Here is a 19,766-nt window from a genome sequence, read left to right as displayed (position 1 = left end):
TAAATTAATACAGTAAAGTAATACATCATTTACTTTTTTATTCTTGTCTGTCTCTGTTACTTTTTATTACTCCATTAATGTAATTTATTTCTTATCAGAGCTCTTAACGGCAGCTTTCTAGCAGTCTGCAAATAGGAGTAGAAAACATGGCAAAAAGTTCAGAGGAGGTCCAGTCTTCAGCTTTGTTTCTTTTTCAACACTTCAGATATGTAGCTTCCTCTCCTTCCCTTCCTTTCTTCACGCTTCCTCTTGTAGACCCACTCTGTAATTTAGATCAGCATAAAACTCTATAGGATTTGTTTTTGTTATTTTCAACTATTAAGGGTGAGTTTAAAATCAGAGCAGTTTGGATTAAAAAATTAACACATAATATTTCCTGTGCAGTATTGCAAAAACCTTCTTTTCTTTTGGGGAGTTAGACACACACACACACACACACATTTTTCCACTGTGACTGAGGAGGTTCCACATCATTGGTTTAGCTGATGGAGCTAAAAGTAAAGGCTGACTATTAGCTCTGGCTTGGAGTAATCAATGGATTTTAGTAGGTGTGTGTGTGTGTGTGTGTGTGTGTGTGTGTGTGTGTGTGTGTCCGTACCCAGAGAGGTGGGCTCCAACCCACTTTTGCTACTACGGTGTTCTCAGATGGATGAAGTCATGGACTCGTCTACATGAACTGGTTTAACTTTGATGTCCAAAACCCATTGGATTAAGCATTTTTCTTTTCTTTATTTTTCTTTTATCTTTGTCTTTTTTTCAAAGATATTTTTTATATTTTTTATTACAGCCTTTTAGGATTCAAGTTTTAAGCTTCAGACGTCAGACAGCGGAGTTGCCCAAGTCAAACAAAAGTTGAAACTATAGTTAATCTTTTCAGGTGAGTACATTTGTTTTTTTTCCCCCACTGTAAATATATGTTACAGTCGTGCTTGTGGGTTACAGTACTTTTTTTTTTTACCATCTTATAGTTCAGGTTTTTTTGAGCTTCATTAGACATTTGTCCAGTTTGTCTTCCTCTTTTCCAGCTCATCCATTGCTCTTATTCATATTTTCAACACTTGAAATTTAAAGGTTTGGATGTTTTCATCCAGCTTACACAGGAAGATGGGCTAATACTTCATCCTCACCATGAGTGATATGGGTCATTGTGGGAGTCCTACTTTTAGTATGTGTGCATGGATAAACATTTGTTGTATATTTGTTATTCCATTTACTATTTTCTGTCTGTGTGGGACTCAGTACCTCAGCTGTTTGTCATTAAACGGATCCCTGTCTGCATTCACTGCAGCATTATTGCTTTATGAGCACAGACAGATTGTTTTATTGTATTTTCATTTCTGGAATATCATTAGCAGATGTTTTACTGTCTGCATGTGTGTGCTTGAACAAAACAAAATGACGTGTTTTGTATTTGTGCAGGTTAGCTCAATTTATCATTCGTGTGGTTGTGTAAAACGCAGAGCATATCTAATCATTTCAGAAACAACGCTGAAAAGGAAACATTAACAATAAAACCTGAAACAAAAAAAGGAGAGAAAATCAACAAATATGCACAGAAGTCACACACGAGACACAGTCTAGTGTTTTCTGTTAGATTTTTGTGTTTTCTAAGATGTGTTTTCTGAAATTTTTATGTGTTTTAAATTTTTTGAAGCTGAATATTAATAATCCCCAAGCATTACATAATGTTTCTCCAAAGCAAATCCAGAAAATCATGCCCCTTACAAATACATTCTGAAAGAAAAGTGTGTTTATTTTACTGGACAGTCTAACAATGTGTAATTTTCTCTTCTAAATAATAATTTTAAGACCTTTTAATCTTTAAATCCAGTTTTATATCTTGTCTTAGGCTACTGTCTAAATGGAGTGATAGAATGTGATGCCACCTAAACAAAAACATGAAATGGTTTTCTGAGTGGAGGACATTTTATAAGATCTGACAGCTGGGGTAAATAGTAAAAAAATAAATAAAAAAAATTGCATGCTAGTCAGAACTGATCAGGAACAAATTACACACACTCACACCCATGTTCACACCTTAACAGCCAAAAAACAACAGCAAAGAAGAGAGTTGTATAATTCTTTATTTCAAGTGATTAAGGAAAAAAGAAATAAGGAACGTGTGCATGAGATACTGCAAGATTAAGAAGGCATTTTTTTCAGATGGGATCTTTACAATGACATCATCATTATTATAAACTGAGCACAAAAAGTACAGAAATTAGTGTTTGTTTGATTAAATAAGATTGATTGGTGTTGTGTTGTGCTTCTGTAGAATGAGCAACAGAGTTAAATGTGTGGATTAAATGTTTGCGCTCTCCCACAGTTATAAGGAAGAAAAACATATTGTCCATTTTTACACTGTCAGGGACCTTAGTAACATGGGAAAAATCCATACTTTGTACCTCCTTCTCATGCTGGTCACCAGCCTGGTCCCATTATGCAGTGGGGTGGCATCCCATTCCTCAGTTGCTGAAGGTCAACCAGCTTGGTACAACAAGCCCATGCTGATCCCACAAGTGTTCAATGTGTTTGTGGTCTAGACTCCATCTTTTCCAGTCCCAAATTCTGGAGGTATGCTGAGATGATCCTGGCTCTGTGGGGGCAAGTATTGTCAGGATGGAGCTAGGAGCTTGATATGGGATAACCACTGGCTACTTGATATTTCTGTCTGTCAAGCCAGTCATATGTCTGTGACGTACATTTACCTGGCAGCAGCTGAAGCTCAAAACCGGAGTGAATACCAACAGAAGAATATTGCAGGGGAATTTGGTGCATTTTTTGGGCTGCACTAAATGCATGTTCAACTGTACAGTACTGTGTTTATTTATTTTATTTTTTATGCACCTGCAGGGAAATAAACCTGCTAAATTTCAATATTGGCTTCACTTTGGATGATTAAAATGGCTTGTAAGATTGATGTGAAACAGCAGATGACCTCTATCAGTAATACAGAAAAGGATTTAAAAATGGAACTAAAGATGGGAGCAAATATTTAAATCTGCAAAAAGGGGCACAAATACGGAGCTGGTAGATTAAAGTTGCAGTCCTCCGTGCATGTGTGTGAGGCAGTAGTCCACTAGGGGTCTCCTTATGTTTGCACTAAAAGACAGCGTTGGCAGTCTTCCTTCTCAATCACAACCATCTTTCTTCTCCTTGATGTTTTGTCCATACTTCCTTCCTCTCCTCTTCCTGCCATCAGCCCATTTCCGCTGTTACTACTGCTTGTTATTCCTCCACCTAATGTTTTAAGTTAACAGAAACACAGAGTAATATTAGGAGAAATATACAGAAAAAGAAATCTAATTGAAAGAAGAATGGAGAAACACCAGGTGAAACAAAGTCTGATGAGAAAGATTAAGAGAGGAAAAACACAACTAGACAGAAAAGCAGGGCGCAAAAGACACTGGGTCAAAGAGCGATTGTGAGAAGATAAAGGCTAGAGAGAGAGAGATTGTGGGAATGTGTTAGCAGAGTGCAAGAGGGATGGAGGGAGAAAAGGAGGGATGGAGGGAGGAGGGGTTTAATCCTGCCTGGATTATGGTATAAACTGGTGCTGAAGAGGAGGAAGAGATACTCTAGAGAAAAAGCAAGTCCTACTATCTATCCATCTATCCTTACATGAGCCCACTCATCTCTTTGAGCCGTGTGATTGTAGTTTTGAACCTGTGAAGATGTAAGGTCAGCAGAAGGAACAGAAGAATAACCCGAAAATGCAGAATCTCCTCTGGAAATCTACAGCGTGCGTGTTTCCAGTCCAGGAATATATCTGAAAATGATTGAATTTTCATGAAGACTCAAGTTTACCAGGACATCCCAAGTTGTTGGTCACTCTGTTTTCTTTCTGGTTCCAAGAAAGGAAGGATGAGAGAGACAAGTGGATAATGGGAGTAACAGAAATGAGATTAAGAGCTCTGGAGAGAGGGGTGTAGGATGATGGCGAGACTCCATTGTGACTTCTTGCGCACAGAAGTGACCTTTGACACTGGAGACAAAAGCTTTGCAGACTGTTCTGTATGCTGGAATATCCTGCTCAGCTGACATCAAATCATACAGCTGGATATTTCTATTCTTCATTGCTTTAATTCAAATTTCCAGATCAACATGCCATTTTGAGCATCAACAACATGACATAGTGAGTACCATCAGTGCTAACACAGTCCTTAAATCTTCCTCTTTAAGAAAATATAGCATCCTTTCCCGTGGATTGTTTTACTCCTTGGTCCAAAAGAAAGAAAGCACTATAGTCTTTCCACTTATAGATATCAACTACTAATTAATATTATTCAGTATTATTCATGAAATCCAATTAGTCTCAACTCAAACATCTGTTTTTACTTGAGTTTCTTCAAGATATTTTTCCTTTTTTTTACAATCCTTCAGTGGAGTTTAGGATCTTCTTAATTACATTATGGGTCTTTTTAGTTAGTTCAAGGATAAAAAAAAAAAGTTTGTGTTTTGTTTTTGTTTAGTTTTTTTAAGTCTTTACTGTGTAAAGATAGAAAAACGCTTTTTGTTTTTGCTGTTTGGTTTTGGTTAGGTTAACATTAGCAGCCATGTTAGCTTGCGCTACATAGCTCCATTTTTTGGTGTTGTGTTAAAAAATTACACTCAATTTGTTGAAGCTGTAACCAAAATTCTTAAAACAACCTAAAAGGATAACATACTTAATGTAATCTTAAGAATGTACTTAATGTTCAAATATTGTAGTTTTTTTTTACAAACTCTAAAAAACTGTATGATACTTGACCACCACCGAAGAAGAAACCAAGTTAGCAACTAGCTAGTGAACATACAGAAGCGCTAACAGCTAAAGAGCCTGAGCCTAATGTTTTCTTCTATTGTTCATAGAGAAGTAAAGCAGAATAACATTAATGCAACTGTATAGCAACTGTTAGCAAATAACTTATTGCTGGCAGAAAAATGTGCAAGGGATATTTGAGAGCTTTTTCTCAAAAGAAGGAAGGAGGTTAAACAGTTGGTTTGCAAGTTGAAAGTTGCAAGCAGGCAGTTACTCCTGATTTTGTTCCCTTTGACAGAGATGCCAGTCTGTCTTGACATATTGTACTGCCATATTTCCACATTGTACAATTACTGAATCTTTAAAGTCTCTGTTGCTGGGTATGTGCTCTTTTATGACTGGACAACTTCTGATTTTAAAGTCACCTTTTTTTCTAATTTCAACATTTTCTCTTGGTACAAGTTTGCAGCTGTCACTGGACTGATTCAGAGCCAAGCAGCTGCAGGGATGAGCCGCTGGAGTTGGGGAAACGGCGGGAATGCCATTAAATCGGACAGAAGTGGGCCACACAGAAGGAGACTGATGATGCTTATGTGGATTATCCTCTCACTATGCCTGATGGTGGATGGGCAGATGAAGATCCCACCAGAAACGTGAGTACAGTAGCTATGGGATACCTTGCCTTTTTTTTTCTTTGTTCAGTCAAAATCTAATGTCAGTGTAAGGCCATATGGACCCTAAGAGTGGAAAAAACTAACAAACACACAATGAAAGCAAATATATTGTTCTACAGTTATGGTTATTTCTGTGTGTATACTGTTGTAAGTCTACACAAGCACAATGCTCTTTCTTAAATCCACATGTCAGATGGATGACTCAATAAGAGTTGAGAGTTTTTTCTTTTGTTTCTTTTGTTGTTTTTAATTTGACTGATTACTCAAGATTCATATGCCATCTGGCCACCTGTCAGGTCCTGCTACCTGCAAAACTATCCTAAAACGCTCTGCTGCTACAGAAAAATACAGATAATTAGTTGATACTCTACATAAAAATGAGATACATGGGGCTGCCAATTCACCTTTTTTTTTTTTTTTAGATTATTTGTAGTAAAAAGTCATCTGGGAAATTTAAAGTTTAGTTAACTAAACTTCGTAGCTAAATATACTAAATATATAGGAAAAGCAGAAGTGGTCAATCACTACAGTTCATAGTAGCAAATTCAAAATTGGCTTATTGTGTTGGTATTTAATAGGTTTATTTATAGATGCTATTTATATTTTTATTTATAGTTACAACTTCCGAACAGTAACGAACAGTACTGATTTTAGTGATTTTTAATTTTTTTTATTTATTTTTATTAAATTTTTTTTTTATCTTAATATGTGTGGTTAAACTTCTCTGTTTTAATTTCTGGTCACTAACTGAAAGTCTATATTCAGAATATATTTAAAGTTGTTATTTTTATTTTTTTGTTGACCTACTTTCCTAATTCTTTGTAATTTATTCCATAATATTTATACTTATAATGACAATGACAAATTATTTGCCATTTGTCCCTTTATTATTTAGTGCTTTTTCATATGTGGTTAAATATTAAATATTTGATTTACTAAATATGGCCCACAAGCCAACAATTTCCAAAATTTTATTTATTTATTTATTTATCTTTTTTATTTAATTAATTATAATAGATTCATGTTTTAAAAAGTATATTGGCATACTAGAAAGACTGTATTGTGCTGGAAAAAGAAAAGAAAGAATAAAACCCTCCTATATAAAAAGATTAATTATCCAAGGTCCAGTACATAAATAGAAAGCACATCCAAGGGAGACCTGGTCTTTCAGAAGCAACGATATGAAGGCACGCTTCACTTTGTGATAGAAAACCGTTGTAAATACAGTACTCCAACAATAACGTCTCTTCTTTCCGTATTTCATTATCTGCGGTACATAATCTCATTAAAAGATTCAGGCAATCCTGGCAGGTGGCGTTACCGGAGGGACACTACCGAAAACCGATACTGGGTGACCGTGACCTTCTCGTCCTAAGACTGGATTGAAATAAAAACAGACAGACTCTACTCTGGAAACCACATTGCGTGGGCTTAATGGATACCTGTGAAAACAAATTGTCAGTGAACACAATTTTTCACCTCAAATGTGTATTTAAGTATTTAAGATGGACTCAGGCAAAGTTGGAAAGCTGGTTTGTGTTCTGAAGAATCAGTTGTCCTTCTGGCTGAAGAAGAGAGGGACAATTCAGACTGTTATCACCCCAGTTTAAAAGCCAGAATCTATGAAAGTCAGGGAATACTCTGGAGTAACTTGCACATCAAGTTTTGGAGTGATATATATCTTATCTTATCTTATCTTATCTTATCTCACAGAAGGCTGTCAACATCATTTTACCATACAACATTTTGCAAATCTGAAATATGGCTTTCACAGAAAGCTCAGTAATGAACGTTGTATTTGTACTTCACTGTTTGCTTTGTCAGATAAGTGGTTGTTTTTTCACAGATGGACATATTTTAGGAATGAGAAGCTGTGTTTGTTTCCTCTCCAACAGTCAGATGGAGCTCTTTTGCCTGAACAGCTTTCAAATGTCCTGCTGACTAAAAACACCAACAGCTCGATACAATGCAGTCAGTCTACAAACGCCTATTGGCATGGTGTTTGTCTGTGAGAGGGACCAATAATTAATGATATCTGCCCAATATATCAGGTTTGGTGCATAATGGATCTGATAATGTTTTAGGTGCAAAAACCTTCAAGTGTCATATACAGCTTACAGGTTATTTATGCTGTCACTTGGCTGGTGTGAGTGAGGATTAAAGCTCTTTGGGACAGCGCAGTTAACAGGCTAACACGGGTCATTAAGCACAAACTGTGCTACTCTGCCAGGGGAAGACTTGGCAGCAGAGCTCTTATGACCCCGGAAGTTAAGAGTGTCACGACTAGAACTTTCCACCTTGTAACATCATTTTGTTGCCATAAGCAAAACAGATCAGCAATAATCCACAAGTGGGACACTCATTTAGTGGTTAGTGCTGTTACCCTGCAGCAAGAAGTGTCCCAGCGTAAGTCTTAGCTGGGATTGTATATGCTTTCCCTGCACCCACATAGGTTTTCTCCAGGTACCAACAGCTAAAAAACATGCCCAATAGGTTTATTGGAGGACTCTAACTTGACCATGGGAGAAGGTGGTTATTAGTTCCATTTGTCTCTGTGTTGGTGTACTGATGGACTGACAACCCGCCTCTGGTCCTGTGAAGGCTGACATAAGCTCCAGGCCTCCCATGAGCCTGAACACTATGAACCAGGAATAATGGTTGAGATTCAAATGTTATACCTTGAAACATTTACTCAACACAAACCTTCCGCTTCATGCTTTTCCACCTTAACGACACCTATTTCAAATTTCCAACTAATCATACAATTGTTCCCGGACCCCACACATCAAAAAAATTCTACTGAGTTGACGTGTTGAGAACAAGCCCCAAGAACTCCCAAACCAGGGTCACAAAAACAAAACAATGTAATTTAATTCTTTCTGCATAAAGAACAAAAACAAAGTTCTTTGTTCTTGATTTGATTTGCCTGTTGTGTAATTATGCTCTAATAAACATCAAGTCTCATATAAACCTTATGTAGTCATTTAATCAAGTATTGCCATGTTTAAAGGAACAATTAATGCTAAATAATGAAAGGGCCCTCAGAGACAGTCCTCTATCAAGCCCAATAATCCAGCCTTGATCTGACATGTAGAAATGTCTCAACTATGAGTGGGGTCAGACACAAAAAAAAAAATCATATGAATTTATGTTACGTGGTTACCATGTGGAAACCTGTTAGTAAAATTGTAAGTGTTCAAACTTGGCTTCTTCTCCTCTTAGCTGGACTTTCTCTTTTCAAAGTTGCTTCATTTCATTGAGTTTTGTTTGTATACAGCTCTGTCGAGGTCCCATAATCGGATTGAGGTCTGGATTTTGACTGAGCCACTGAAACACTTTGATTCTTCTCTTTTTCAGTCATTCTGTTGAGGATTTGCTGGGATGTTTGGGATCATTGTCATACTGCCTGACCCAATTTTTGCCAAGCTATAGCTGTCAAACAGATGCCTTTACATTTAACTCTAGAATACTTTGGTATCAAGAGGCGTTCATGGGTGACTCAATGACTGCAAGGTGTTCAGGTCCTGCGGCTCAGCTAAAACATCACCCTTTACCACACTTGTGTTTTGGGTTTAATGAAACAAATAACTTCACCTTGGTCTCTTCTGTTCAAACAATATAATTCCAGAAGTAATGGTGTTTTTTAGATGCAACTTGACAAACCTCAGCTGTGCTGCTATGTTCATTTCTAAAGGAAGATGTTTTCAGCAACTCTTTCAAGCAAGCCATACATGTTCTATCTTTCTCTAATTGTACTGTTACATGCTACATGAAGAGTCTGAGATGTAGCTCTTGGGATTTTTGTATTTCTCTGAGGATTACATGATCTTACCATAGGTATAACTTGCAGCAACAGTTCCTTCTCTAAGATTACTGATGATGTATTTCCTTCTCTGCACTGTGTCAACACACACCAACAAACTGCCAAATATCTGATTTTATAAAGGTGCTTACACTTGCTAATGATAAATTAATCAGGCACTTATAATTAGCTGCACATGACTACTATGTATTGTCTTAATTCCTATGGAAGCTGTAATGCTGTACTTTGTTATACACTTCAGTAAACAGTGCAGTGTGTCATATTTTTTGTGGTTAAATTTACCAAATTTTAAAATCTTGCAAGGACCGTGGAAATTGTTTAATTATTTCCTGATACATATTAAAAGGGAATGTACTTTCTTTTTTACACTAAATATAAACAACACTCACATTTTAGAGTGAACACAGTGATATTTTGCCATGAATATATCAACAAGTCAACAGATTACCAGCCTGTTTTAGAGCTGAGGGTGGCAGGCTGACTGCTACATCCTTGCCTGCTAACTAACAGTAAGCTGGCTGACTCCCCATAGGTTGAGCCATCTGTCACATCCTGTTCTCTATTACCTTACCTCAAGTGCATTCACACAGGATTTGTAGATTTACTGCATGTTAACAGATCACAAGGTAACCCCTTGACCTTGCAGACGTCTGCTTCCACAGTCACCTTCAAAGTAATCTGTTTTTATTCTGTTAATGGTGAATGCACAACAACCTCTTATAGTGATTGGCTATGTGCATTCATTGCTGCCTTTAGTACATGCTGACATGTATTTTTTAGGTTACACATTCTTGTGATCAGAGGATGATTCACAGACTTTTGTTCTTATTTTTAAATTCAAAATCATTGACAAGTAATGATTTTCTGACACTGAAAAATATGTAATTCCTTAAGTTTTAAAACCTGGAAAAGAGGGCATTTATAGCATTTTAGAGTTATTTCACAAAAAAAAAAAAAAGCTAAATGCAGGAAGTGTGTTGCTTGTGTTGCTTTGTCCATTTTTGTACAGCCCTTTGTTTTAGCTGTGGTTGTTTTAAAGGGCTTTACAAATAAAGTTGACTTGAGTTGAAGTCAGCAGTGTTCGTGTTTATTTACCAAATTGGTATCTGGGTTGTAATAAATGGTTTTATTTCTTCATACATAACAACTTCAAACATGCCACTGATCACATTTTATCTTCGTCCAGTGTGCAGCAGTGGGCTGTGTCCTTTGGAAAAGAGTTAACTGCTTTGTCTGCCAGATACTCTGGAGCTAAGCTTCTGCAGAAGGTAAGACAGCACACACATTCACACAGTAACAAAAATAACACAGAGATGTCGGTAGAACAGGCACAGTGACATACTTATGAACAAAACAGATGCATGCCTACATGTATTTTCACACTAATTCAAATACCTTCTGGGGAATTTTCTTTGTGTTTCAAGATGCATCCCTTCAGTGTTTTGGTCATTTTAGACACACTTTGCAAAGAGAAGATAATGGGTGTGATCGGGATTAATATTCTTTTTGTAATAATAAAGAACACACATATATAGAGGAAGTTAGTAATTGTTGTTTTCTCCACTCATTATTATGGATAATGGTACATTGATGGATGCAGTGTAGGAACTTAGCTTGGCTGCAGGCAATTGCATGCCGACAGACAGATGCACTTTACAGACCCAGTTAGATTTAGAGCATAAGATATTATCATGACAAACTGTAAAGGTCCTAGTCTGGATTTTTTTCCCACTCCCCCCTCCTCCAGTCTGTTACATTGGCCAATAAGAACACAGCTGACTGGCATACATTTGGTGTATAACATCTGCACGAGGCCCAGAGACCAATCTGGTGACACACTTAACCCAAATACCAGTCAGATATGTCTTTTAGTAATTAGTGTGTGCAATCTTCCTCTGCATGCCACCCTGTGGAATCCCTAGCAGGTCCATCCACCATCTGCCACTGTCAGACCACCTCTTTATTGAGACATATTACATTTTTTTGTTAGAATAAAAGGTAGAAAGTAAAAATAGACATTAATTAATCTGGCAGTACACATTTGTAACTTATGAACAATTTACATCTACATGCTTTTCCGTATGAAATGCACTGAAATAACAAACTGCCTAGACTGCAGCTCTGCAGAATGCACAATATACTGAATATATATTAAAATATTGACTTAATTTTGAGTGAGTGTAACTGCTCCAGTTGTCACAAGAGAAGCAGAAATAAGAACTGCTGTTGTAAATGTATCATTAAAAGTTATCTTAATATAGATAACAGTATATTTCTCCTGGTTTCAGAGCTAATCTTTTCATTCAGCTGCTGCTGCGTAAAAGCCATCCGGTGCATGCTTCTTGCAACATGAAGCCATTAATCACCCATTTAATCGATGGTTTTCTAGTTCTCTCATTTTTGCAGGAGTAATCTGGCTACATTATTGAGTGTTTCTGTTTGAGGGTGATAGAACATGTTACTACTCTGCTTTGCTGCAAAAGCAAACCACAAAGAGGTCTTTATAATCCTTTCCATCATCTATATCTGTGTGTTTCCTGTGTGGCTGAGTTATTCTGAATGCCCCAGAAGAGAAAAATGAAAAACATTATCTGAGAAAATGACATAGTCAATTTTGTTATTTGTTTACAGATGAATAATTTTTCACTGTGCAACTTTTGTTTGTTTTAAAAAGGCATGGTTAAATAGATGTTACCTTTGGCATCTAAATAGGCAAGAAAAACTAAATGATTAAAGTTAAACCTGTTGTCATAACTTATAGAGTGATGTTCAGAGAGGGAAACTAATGATAATAATAATTGATTAGCTTTATACAGAGCTTTTCAAGGAACCCAAAGCACCTTACAATGTTTCCACTATTCATTCAGTCATACAATCACGCACTGATGACGGAAGCTGCCATGCAAGGTGCTCAACCACGACCCATCAGGAGCAGTTAGGGGTTTGGTATCTTGGTCAGGGACACCTCAACATGAACTTGACTTGGCTGAGGATCGAACCGACAGCCCTCAGGCTACAAGACGACCGCTCTGCCCTGCTGGGCCGTGCCGTTTTATAGCCACTGTACTATTGGCCATAAAACAAGCCAATAAAGGAAATCTGATTCTTCAGTGTACTAAATGAATTCTTGAGTCCAGTTACAGGCAAAGCACAGGACAACTAAAACTGGTAAAGTGTATGTAGCTGCTTTAATTCAGCTAATTTGACTACAAAAAGGGAACAAAAGAGAAATATGTGAACAGCTGCACTGTTATTAGCTTTCTGTGTTCAGTAGATTGGCCAGTTAGAACACAGGTCTAAAGAAAAAAAAGTAGTCAGGATTTGACTTCCTCTGTACTCCAAACAAGACAATATTTAGACACTGACACAACATTGTTCAAAACAGCAATACCAAGACTCACGGCTCATGTGCGGGGCAAGAGGAGTGGTCTGGGAATGTCATGGGCACCCCTAGAATCTGACTTGCTGCCCAGGTGTCTACATGAGTGATAACATTTGTCTGTCCAAACTGTTTATATTTTAAGAGGATGTAAAACTCAGAATATCACCAGATGTGATGACTGTGCAAAGTTAAACAGACAAGAACACCAAAGAAACAGTGATAAAACTGCTGATTTGACACACACACACAAAAAAAAAAACAAAATAAAAAAAAGCTGATTTAAGCCACACAATGCAGAATCATCCTGAGTAAACAAGTGTTGATGACAAATAAAACGGCTGTTTGCTTTTACATATTATGCTTAACTGTTTTTTTAATAAACTGACCATTTTATTTATAATAATCAATTTTTTCCTGAAATTTCAACCCTTAAAAAATAAGATAAACAAAATGAACAAAAACTCTTTTTTCAGGTTGTGTCCCTATCTGGCCCCCCATCAAAAATTTTCTAGACCTCCCCCTCCCAAGTCTTTTAATGTTTTGTTTTCTTTTTCCAATCACTCTGGTTTAGGTTTATCTTAGTTTCATTTGACCAAAGATTGCATGGTCCAAAACCGCTCTGATTCTTTAGCTCGGCAATTGTTTGTTAGGAATTGGCTTGTATGAAAACTGAAAAATTGGACTAATGTGGATTTGTTTGAATTGAATCAAAGTGAATTGGCTTGAATTGATTATGTCTGTAAAGTGCTTTGAGATGGCTTTGTTGTGAATTGGTGCTATACAAACAAGATAAAGCTGAAAGCTGATGTTTAATCTAAGCTGTTCTTTAGCCTTCATAATGGTTTGTAGTCATGGTAACCCCTCTGCATCTGCTCATGTTTCATCTGCTCAAGTCTTATATTTATGGTGGGTTTGAATGATTATATGAATACCACAATGAGAGTTTTCTTCTCTTGCACTGATAGTGGGAAGGTGCTTTTCTTTATTTCAGAAAATATTCTGCAATCATCAAAAGTCATTGCCTCACATGGACGTCCAGGTTTTATTTTGCCAAACTTACCACTTTGTTTCTTTTCTAAAAATAAAAATAGCAGATTTGGTTTGTGTGTTTCAGCAGTTTTGAGAGCTTTTGTAAATGCATTTTAAGGGCTTAAAGCAGCTTCCAAATGCCAATGACAAATTGACAAAAAAGTATTAGAACCTACCTGTAAATGTAATTCCTGAATCATTCAAGCACTTAAAGCTAACATTTGTTATAGGTGCAATATTGCGGTTTGTATATGTATTTAACCACTCAAATGCAAGACAAAATCAAGTGCAACCCCAAATGAAAAGTTTATTAAAGAGAGAGAATGACAGGTAATCAGTCCACAAGGCAAACTAAAAGGAAGTAAACAGATGAAAGAACAAAAACGGATTAGTATTAAAAGATCCAGGGAGCATGACCAAAGGAAAAAGCAATAACCAGGAACAATCTGAGCCTGTACTTCTACTAGAATTATTAAGGAGGATCACTGCTGGATCACTACTGTCAGACACATAGAAAGTGTGGCAGAGGACCACAGAAACAGAATCAGCAATAACTAATAACAACCAGGACAACAGGCTAATCAGGAAAGGTGTGAAGCAAAGAAAGGAAGATCAGGGAATGGAAATGAAAGACAACAAGCACAAACATTTTTTGATTAAATAATAACCACATCATGTCTGTCTTGAAGAAATTTAAAGACATTGAGGGCGTGGTGAAGATCGAGGAGGTGAACGGTGAAGAGCTGGTGAAGAAGTTTGCTGAGGAAATGGAGGGGATGCTTGGGAGGAAGATGAAATCTGTGAAGGTATTAATGAAAAATCCCCAAGGAGCAAACATGCATTCAGTTCATGGACTTTGCAGCTTTTTGAAGCTATGATTTTAAAAAAAACCTGTTTCATGTTTAATGACAACAGAAGTTTTTGTCTGTGTGATGCTGTTCATTTGAGTTACAGTGTATTTTTTCATAGAGGTTAGCAGAAGCAGCAGAGGACGCCGATTTACATCACGAGTACAATGAAACACTAGAGGTATGTAAAATGCTGGGTTCAAGAACAGAATTATACCCACCTCACTACTTTTGTATTCATACTTTATGGATAAATATGGATGCAAACAGTAAAATCAACGTTTTTTTTACATGTCTGCATTGTTCATTTGCCATATACCCTACATTACCATCTGTTCTCTGATTTTTCTCTGTAGTTTGACTACTTTAACTCCCTGTTGATCAACTCTGTGGATGAGGATGGAAATCCAATACCACTTGGTGGAGAATTCCCCTTGGAAGAAAATGAGCATTTCAATAAACTGCCAGTCAACACACAGCACAGTAACATACAAGTTCCTACAAATGTCTACAATCGAGGTAACGCTGACATAAAGCCTGAATTTATTTACATTAGCTTGAAAGTTCAGACTTCCACCCAAGCATCCTGTCTTTTTTTTGTGTTGTTGTTGTTTGTTTATTTATTTATTTATGTTGCAGATCCAGACATTCTGAATGGAGTCTACATGTCTGAGGCTTTGAATGACATTTTCGTTGATAACTTCCAGAAAGATGCAACTCTCACCTGGCAGTACTTTGGCAGTGCTACAGGCTTCTTCAGGCTCTATCCAGGTGCACTATTCTATCCAATCACCAGTTTAAGACAATGATTTGTCTTAAAGGTGCAGATAAACAAATCAAACAGTACACTTACGTACTATCTGAAACTACAAGATGCTGTCAGTCCAATGTAATTATTTGGTCTGGGTGAGAATATAACTGCTGGTTAACTCCTGCACATGTGTGCATCTGAGAGGGGAGTTATTATATTTTTGACAGTTTTTCTTTTGCTCACCCTCTGCCTCATCCATCACAATCTAATTTTAGTCCCTCTCGCTGAAATGCATCTTCCTTTTTTATTTTTACTCTCCAGGTATCCAGTGGACTCCAGATGAAAACGGTGTGGTCACCTTTGACTGTAGAAACAGAAACTGGTAATGCTACTCATTACTTCCTCATAATGTCTGAAGAGTTTTCAAATGCAAGTAAGACTTTCCAAAAATCCCATCGCTCATCTGTGATGCAAGAAATGTACCAGCTTAACTGAAACCTTAAACCTAGCTATGGTCCTTTACACTCTATGTCAGCAGTCATTTAGCACCACTGAGTTTCTATGGATAAACACCTTTCTTTCTCAGCGTATCTCATTTTCTCGAGTAGGCACCAGTCTGCCCTAATCAGCGGCCGCCTGACGAATTGATCATGTTGAATCAGCAGCAGAGGCAGTCAGGGAGGAAAGTCCTTCAGACTAGTAATTCAGCCCCTGAATCAGACTGTTTAATTGCCTCCACTTGCAACTCTTAGCAGAGCGTGTGGTCCAACATGCATTTGATCAGAGAGAAATTTGCAGGTCTCTCAATGCAAATTTAGCCAGTAAACGTGCTGGTGTTTAACTATTTAAAGCAAGAACAATAACAAACAAAAGCTCTACATTTTTTTTACCTTTTTTATCATTAGGTTTTTATGGTGTATGCTTGTATAATTATGGGTGGATCACAACTACTGTATGTGTAGCTGTTGTGAAAAATGGTTTGTAAAAAAATTAGTTCATAAGTAATTAGAAGGAGAACAATTATTTACAAATCTGCTCATATGCTGCTTTTTCCAAAGGCTGTTTAAGAATTTATTTGTTTATTTTTATTTTGTTCATGGTTTCAGAACTGGGACATTAAATAAAACTTATTGATCAGTGTCTCAGTTTCACTCTCAGAACTGCACTTTTTTTATATAGTTTCTTTTAGTGAGCTCTCCTATCTTTTTATTTGTTGTGCAGATAATGTTTTTTCTAAGCAAACATCTAATTAAGGGGCTTTCTGTATTATTGACTCAAAATATGAATGGAAAATACCGTCAAACATGTGCATATAGTTTCATGAGTTCAGCATTGGCATTTATATAAAAAAGAAACCATACATATACACAGCTTTTAGATCTGTTACAAAGAATGCGTGTATACATTTATGCCTTTGTGTGTACATGCGGTATGAGTTGTGAAACTGTGTTCTGTGGCAACAGTTGTAACCAAATAAGAAAAAAAAAAGAAAAGAAAAAACATGCAGATGCAATTTTACTGTCAAGTCTTTAATATGTCCAAATGTCCACTTAGTAGAAGGTCTGTCCAGAAGAGCAGGGATTTTTCAATACTGATAATTCACATTCCAGGAACTTTGGTTCTTGGATGTACACTGCCCTCTTGGAAAGCAGAAATCAGTGAGCTAAATGATGAAGCTCAGGAAGCTGTGGCTCAGCCACTGCCAGGTAAATCTAATTTATGCTAATTAGATTAGAAAATCAGGGGATGGTGATAAAGAGATGAAGGAAAGCACAAATAGAAGAACAGAGGGACAAATAAAGGGATAAAGCTTGAACACTGTCAGTATTGCATTCCATTGGACTTCTGGGAAATAACACACTATGTTCATGCTGCATGTTAAAAAAAAACTTATCCCTGCCTCCTTTATGTCTACCTACCTTTCTCTCTTTGTCTTTTTAGGTATATCCAAGCAGCTACTTCTCCTAAAGATGTGATAATTGTGGTGGATGTCAGCGGCAGCATGAAGGGACTAAGAATGACAATAGCCAAACACACAATCAATACAATCTTGGACACACTGGGAGAAAATGACTTTGTAAATATTATAGCTGTAAGTAAAAAAAAAACAAAAAAAAAAAAAAAACACAGATGCATGTGAGTATTTTTGAGACAAATAGAAACACACTTGAACTGATACAGAATAGTTACAGGCATGTTGTCTTTGGGTTTTTTAGGGTTTTGGACCAGCTATGAATCTGAGTAATAAGCATGCCTTATCCTGGTATTACTTCATGTTTAATCATATATCTTCTGCAAATCCTCTGCCTTAAAGCTGTTTTTATGCAGAATTTAAAGCTATACTCATTCTGGAGGCAGTGATCATGCAAAAAAAAAATACTGTTATTTGTTTTGAATTCACAAGTTAACAATAAAAGTATAACCCATATTATTTCTAAGAATATAAGTTAAATGTCCCACTTGAACATTTTTAAAAAACATTAACATGTTATAATAATTCAACTACTTTCCATCAGGGAACAATTATTTGTAACCTTTTAATCCTGTTGATTCTTGTGCTGATCATTCTCTAAATTGGCTTATATGCTTTGGTTTCTCTCTCCAGTACAGTGACTATGTCCAGTATGTGGAGCCCTGCTTCAAGGGCATCCTAGTACAAGCTGATCTGGATAACAGAGAGGTAACACGCACACATGAAAGGCAGATGCACATGGGCTTACAGCTAATTAATGCATTTAGCCTTTGCTGACCTATTCTCATTAATCCCCCAATGACAAAGATTCACATCACGGTTAAAACAGTCAATCCTGCTGTCCTGGTCTCTGTCACACTGAACAATACAGCTCAGCTGTGACACGGTAATAAGTGAGCAGCAGCTTAACATGTAATATAGAGCTAATTTTTAAATAATTCTCCATGTTTCCAGAGTAATAATCAGGTAAAGCTGATAAATATCAGTGGGTAAAGCCAGTTGTAAATTTATGTAAGGGAATAAAAATGAGCAAAACTGTTTAGTGCTTAATATTTTCTATTAATATATTGGTAACCTGTTAACATTTAAATAGTCATAAGTTGTGAGCATTAACAACTGGTCATTGCTTCAGCATAATAAGAAAATAATTCTTTGTTTTGTATTCAAAATGTTACCTTTTGCTAGAAATTAAAAGTAAAAGAAATTATATAATTGAATTCATCACTTTTTTATTTAAAAAAGTTGTTGTACCTTCTCCGTATTTACCATTAATCTAATGTTGTTGTATTCCAACTTGAAGGTTGGGAGATTGATTCCCAGTCCATTTTCATGTGGACAAGATTGGTGTAGTGTTGCATACTGTACATAAACTACTGTACTTTGCATGAGATCCTATTCTATGATAATAGGGGAATGTAAAGTGCTTTGCAAAATGTAGACAACACTAAAAAGATGCTATACAAGTACAGAATACTTCCCATTGGAAGTGTACAGTGATTTTGCACAGAATAAGAAGAATTTAAAACAAATTAAAAAATAATTTTTGCTTTAATAGGATGCTAAATTCAAGTAAGAGCCCCATACAAACTTTTTTGCCTAAAGAGTGGTACATTCTACAACAAGGTGGCCATTCCTCATTGTGTGTGCGTGAGTCTTTTTCCATGTGTTAATTAATCCTGATTACCTCCTGGTGTTGTAGTAACTTTGCTGTAATTGGTCAGTGTGCCAGGAAGTCAGGTGTAATCTTTCCACTACATTCTGTTACTCATGTTTCCAACCCCCCCTTTTTAAATGCACCTTCATCTAACAAAAGATAAAGATCTTTATTTAGTTTTTTTTTTCTGTGTCTTTTCAGCACTTTAAGCTTTTGGTGGAAAACCTTCATGTCAAAGGTGAAGGCAAAGTGAAAAATGCAATGAAGGAATCTTTTAAGGTCCTTAATGAGGTGTGTTATATATTGGTGCAATTAATGTGTGATTAAATGTGGAGAAATTGTATATCCACAATTCACATGTCTCTTTATGTGGATTTCTTGATAGTCAAAACTGAATAAACTGCATGTGTGTGTGTGTGTGTGTGTGTGTGTGTTTAGGCTGCTGCACTGGGGCAGGGCAGCCTGTGTAATCAGGCCATCATGCTGATAACAGACGGTGCCATGGAGGACTTCCAGGATGTTTTTGAGGAGTTTAACTGGCCAGAAAGACGAGTATGATGCATAGAAACAGAAACACAAATGTGGATAAAAAGTGTCACAAACCTGTATTTCATGGTATTTGGAGTTTTCAATGTGTGTTATTTACTGCAGCTTATTTAAAAAGAATTTTGTTGTCTCTCCAGGTTCGAGTGTTCACCTATCTAATTGGACGTGAGATGACCTTTGCTGAAAATGTCAAATGGATTGCTTGCAATAATAAGGGTAAAAATCTGATTGTTTTTATTTTTGTTGCTTATTGAAAAGAAGAAAATGCTTATTTTTCAAAAGATAAAACTTTATGAGGATGATTCAATTGTTTTTCAAAACTTTATGTAAAAACTGCAGCAAAAAA

General features: G+C 36.5%; 1 protein-coding gene across 5 annotated transcripts in view; it reads left to right on the top strand.

Annotated features, from left to right (window-relative positions):
• The first annotated feature begins 3,592 nt into the window (after positions 1–3,592).
• cacna2d4a (calcium channel, voltage-dependent, alpha 2/delta subunit 4a) overlaps positions 3,593–19,766 on the top strand; it is an 84,730-nt gene continuing 68,556 nt past the window's right edge. For 4 of the 5 annotated variants that reach the window (XM_041977630.1, XM_041977629.1, XM_041977628.1 and 1 more), the window contains exons 1-13: positions 3,593–4,135; positions 5,204–5,394; positions 10,425–10,506; positions 14,339–14,455; positions 14,619–14,678; positions 14,854–15,016; positions 15,137–15,268; positions 15,570–15,630; positions 17,190–17,340; positions 17,854–17,928; positions 19,076–19,165; positions 19,313–19,426; positions 19,558–19,636. In XM_041977630.1, the coding sequence (XP_041833564.1) occupies positions 5,249–5,394; positions 10,425–10,506; positions 14,339–14,455; positions 14,619–14,678; positions 14,854–15,016; positions 15,137–15,268; positions 15,570–15,630; positions 17,190–17,340; positions 17,854–17,928; positions 19,076–19,165; positions 19,313–19,426; positions 19,558–19,636 (1,270 nt within the window). In that variant the 5' untranslated portion in view covers positions 3,593–4,135; positions 5,204–5,248. Of the gene's footprint in view, positions 4,136–5,042; positions 5,086–5,203; positions 5,395–10,424; positions 10,507–14,338; positions 14,456–14,618; positions 14,679–14,853; positions 15,017–15,136; positions 15,269–15,569; positions 15,631–17,189; positions 17,341–17,853; positions 17,929–19,075; positions 19,166–19,312; positions 19,427–19,557; positions 19,637–19,766 lie in introns of those variants that run through there. The other variant, XM_041977627.1, reaches the window with a different exon arrangement.

The sequence above is a fragment of the Melanotaenia boesemani genome, chromosome 23 (assembly GCF_017639745.1).
Source record: "Melanotaenia boesemani isolate fMelBoe1 chromosome 23, fMelBoe1.pri, whole genome shotgun sequence".
Classification (NCBI taxonomy): domain Eukaryota; kingdom Metazoa; phylum Chordata; class Actinopteri; order Atheriniformes; family Melanotaeniidae; genus Melanotaenia; species Melanotaenia boesemani.
This window is presented reverse-complemented; position numbering and strand designations above follow the sequence as displayed.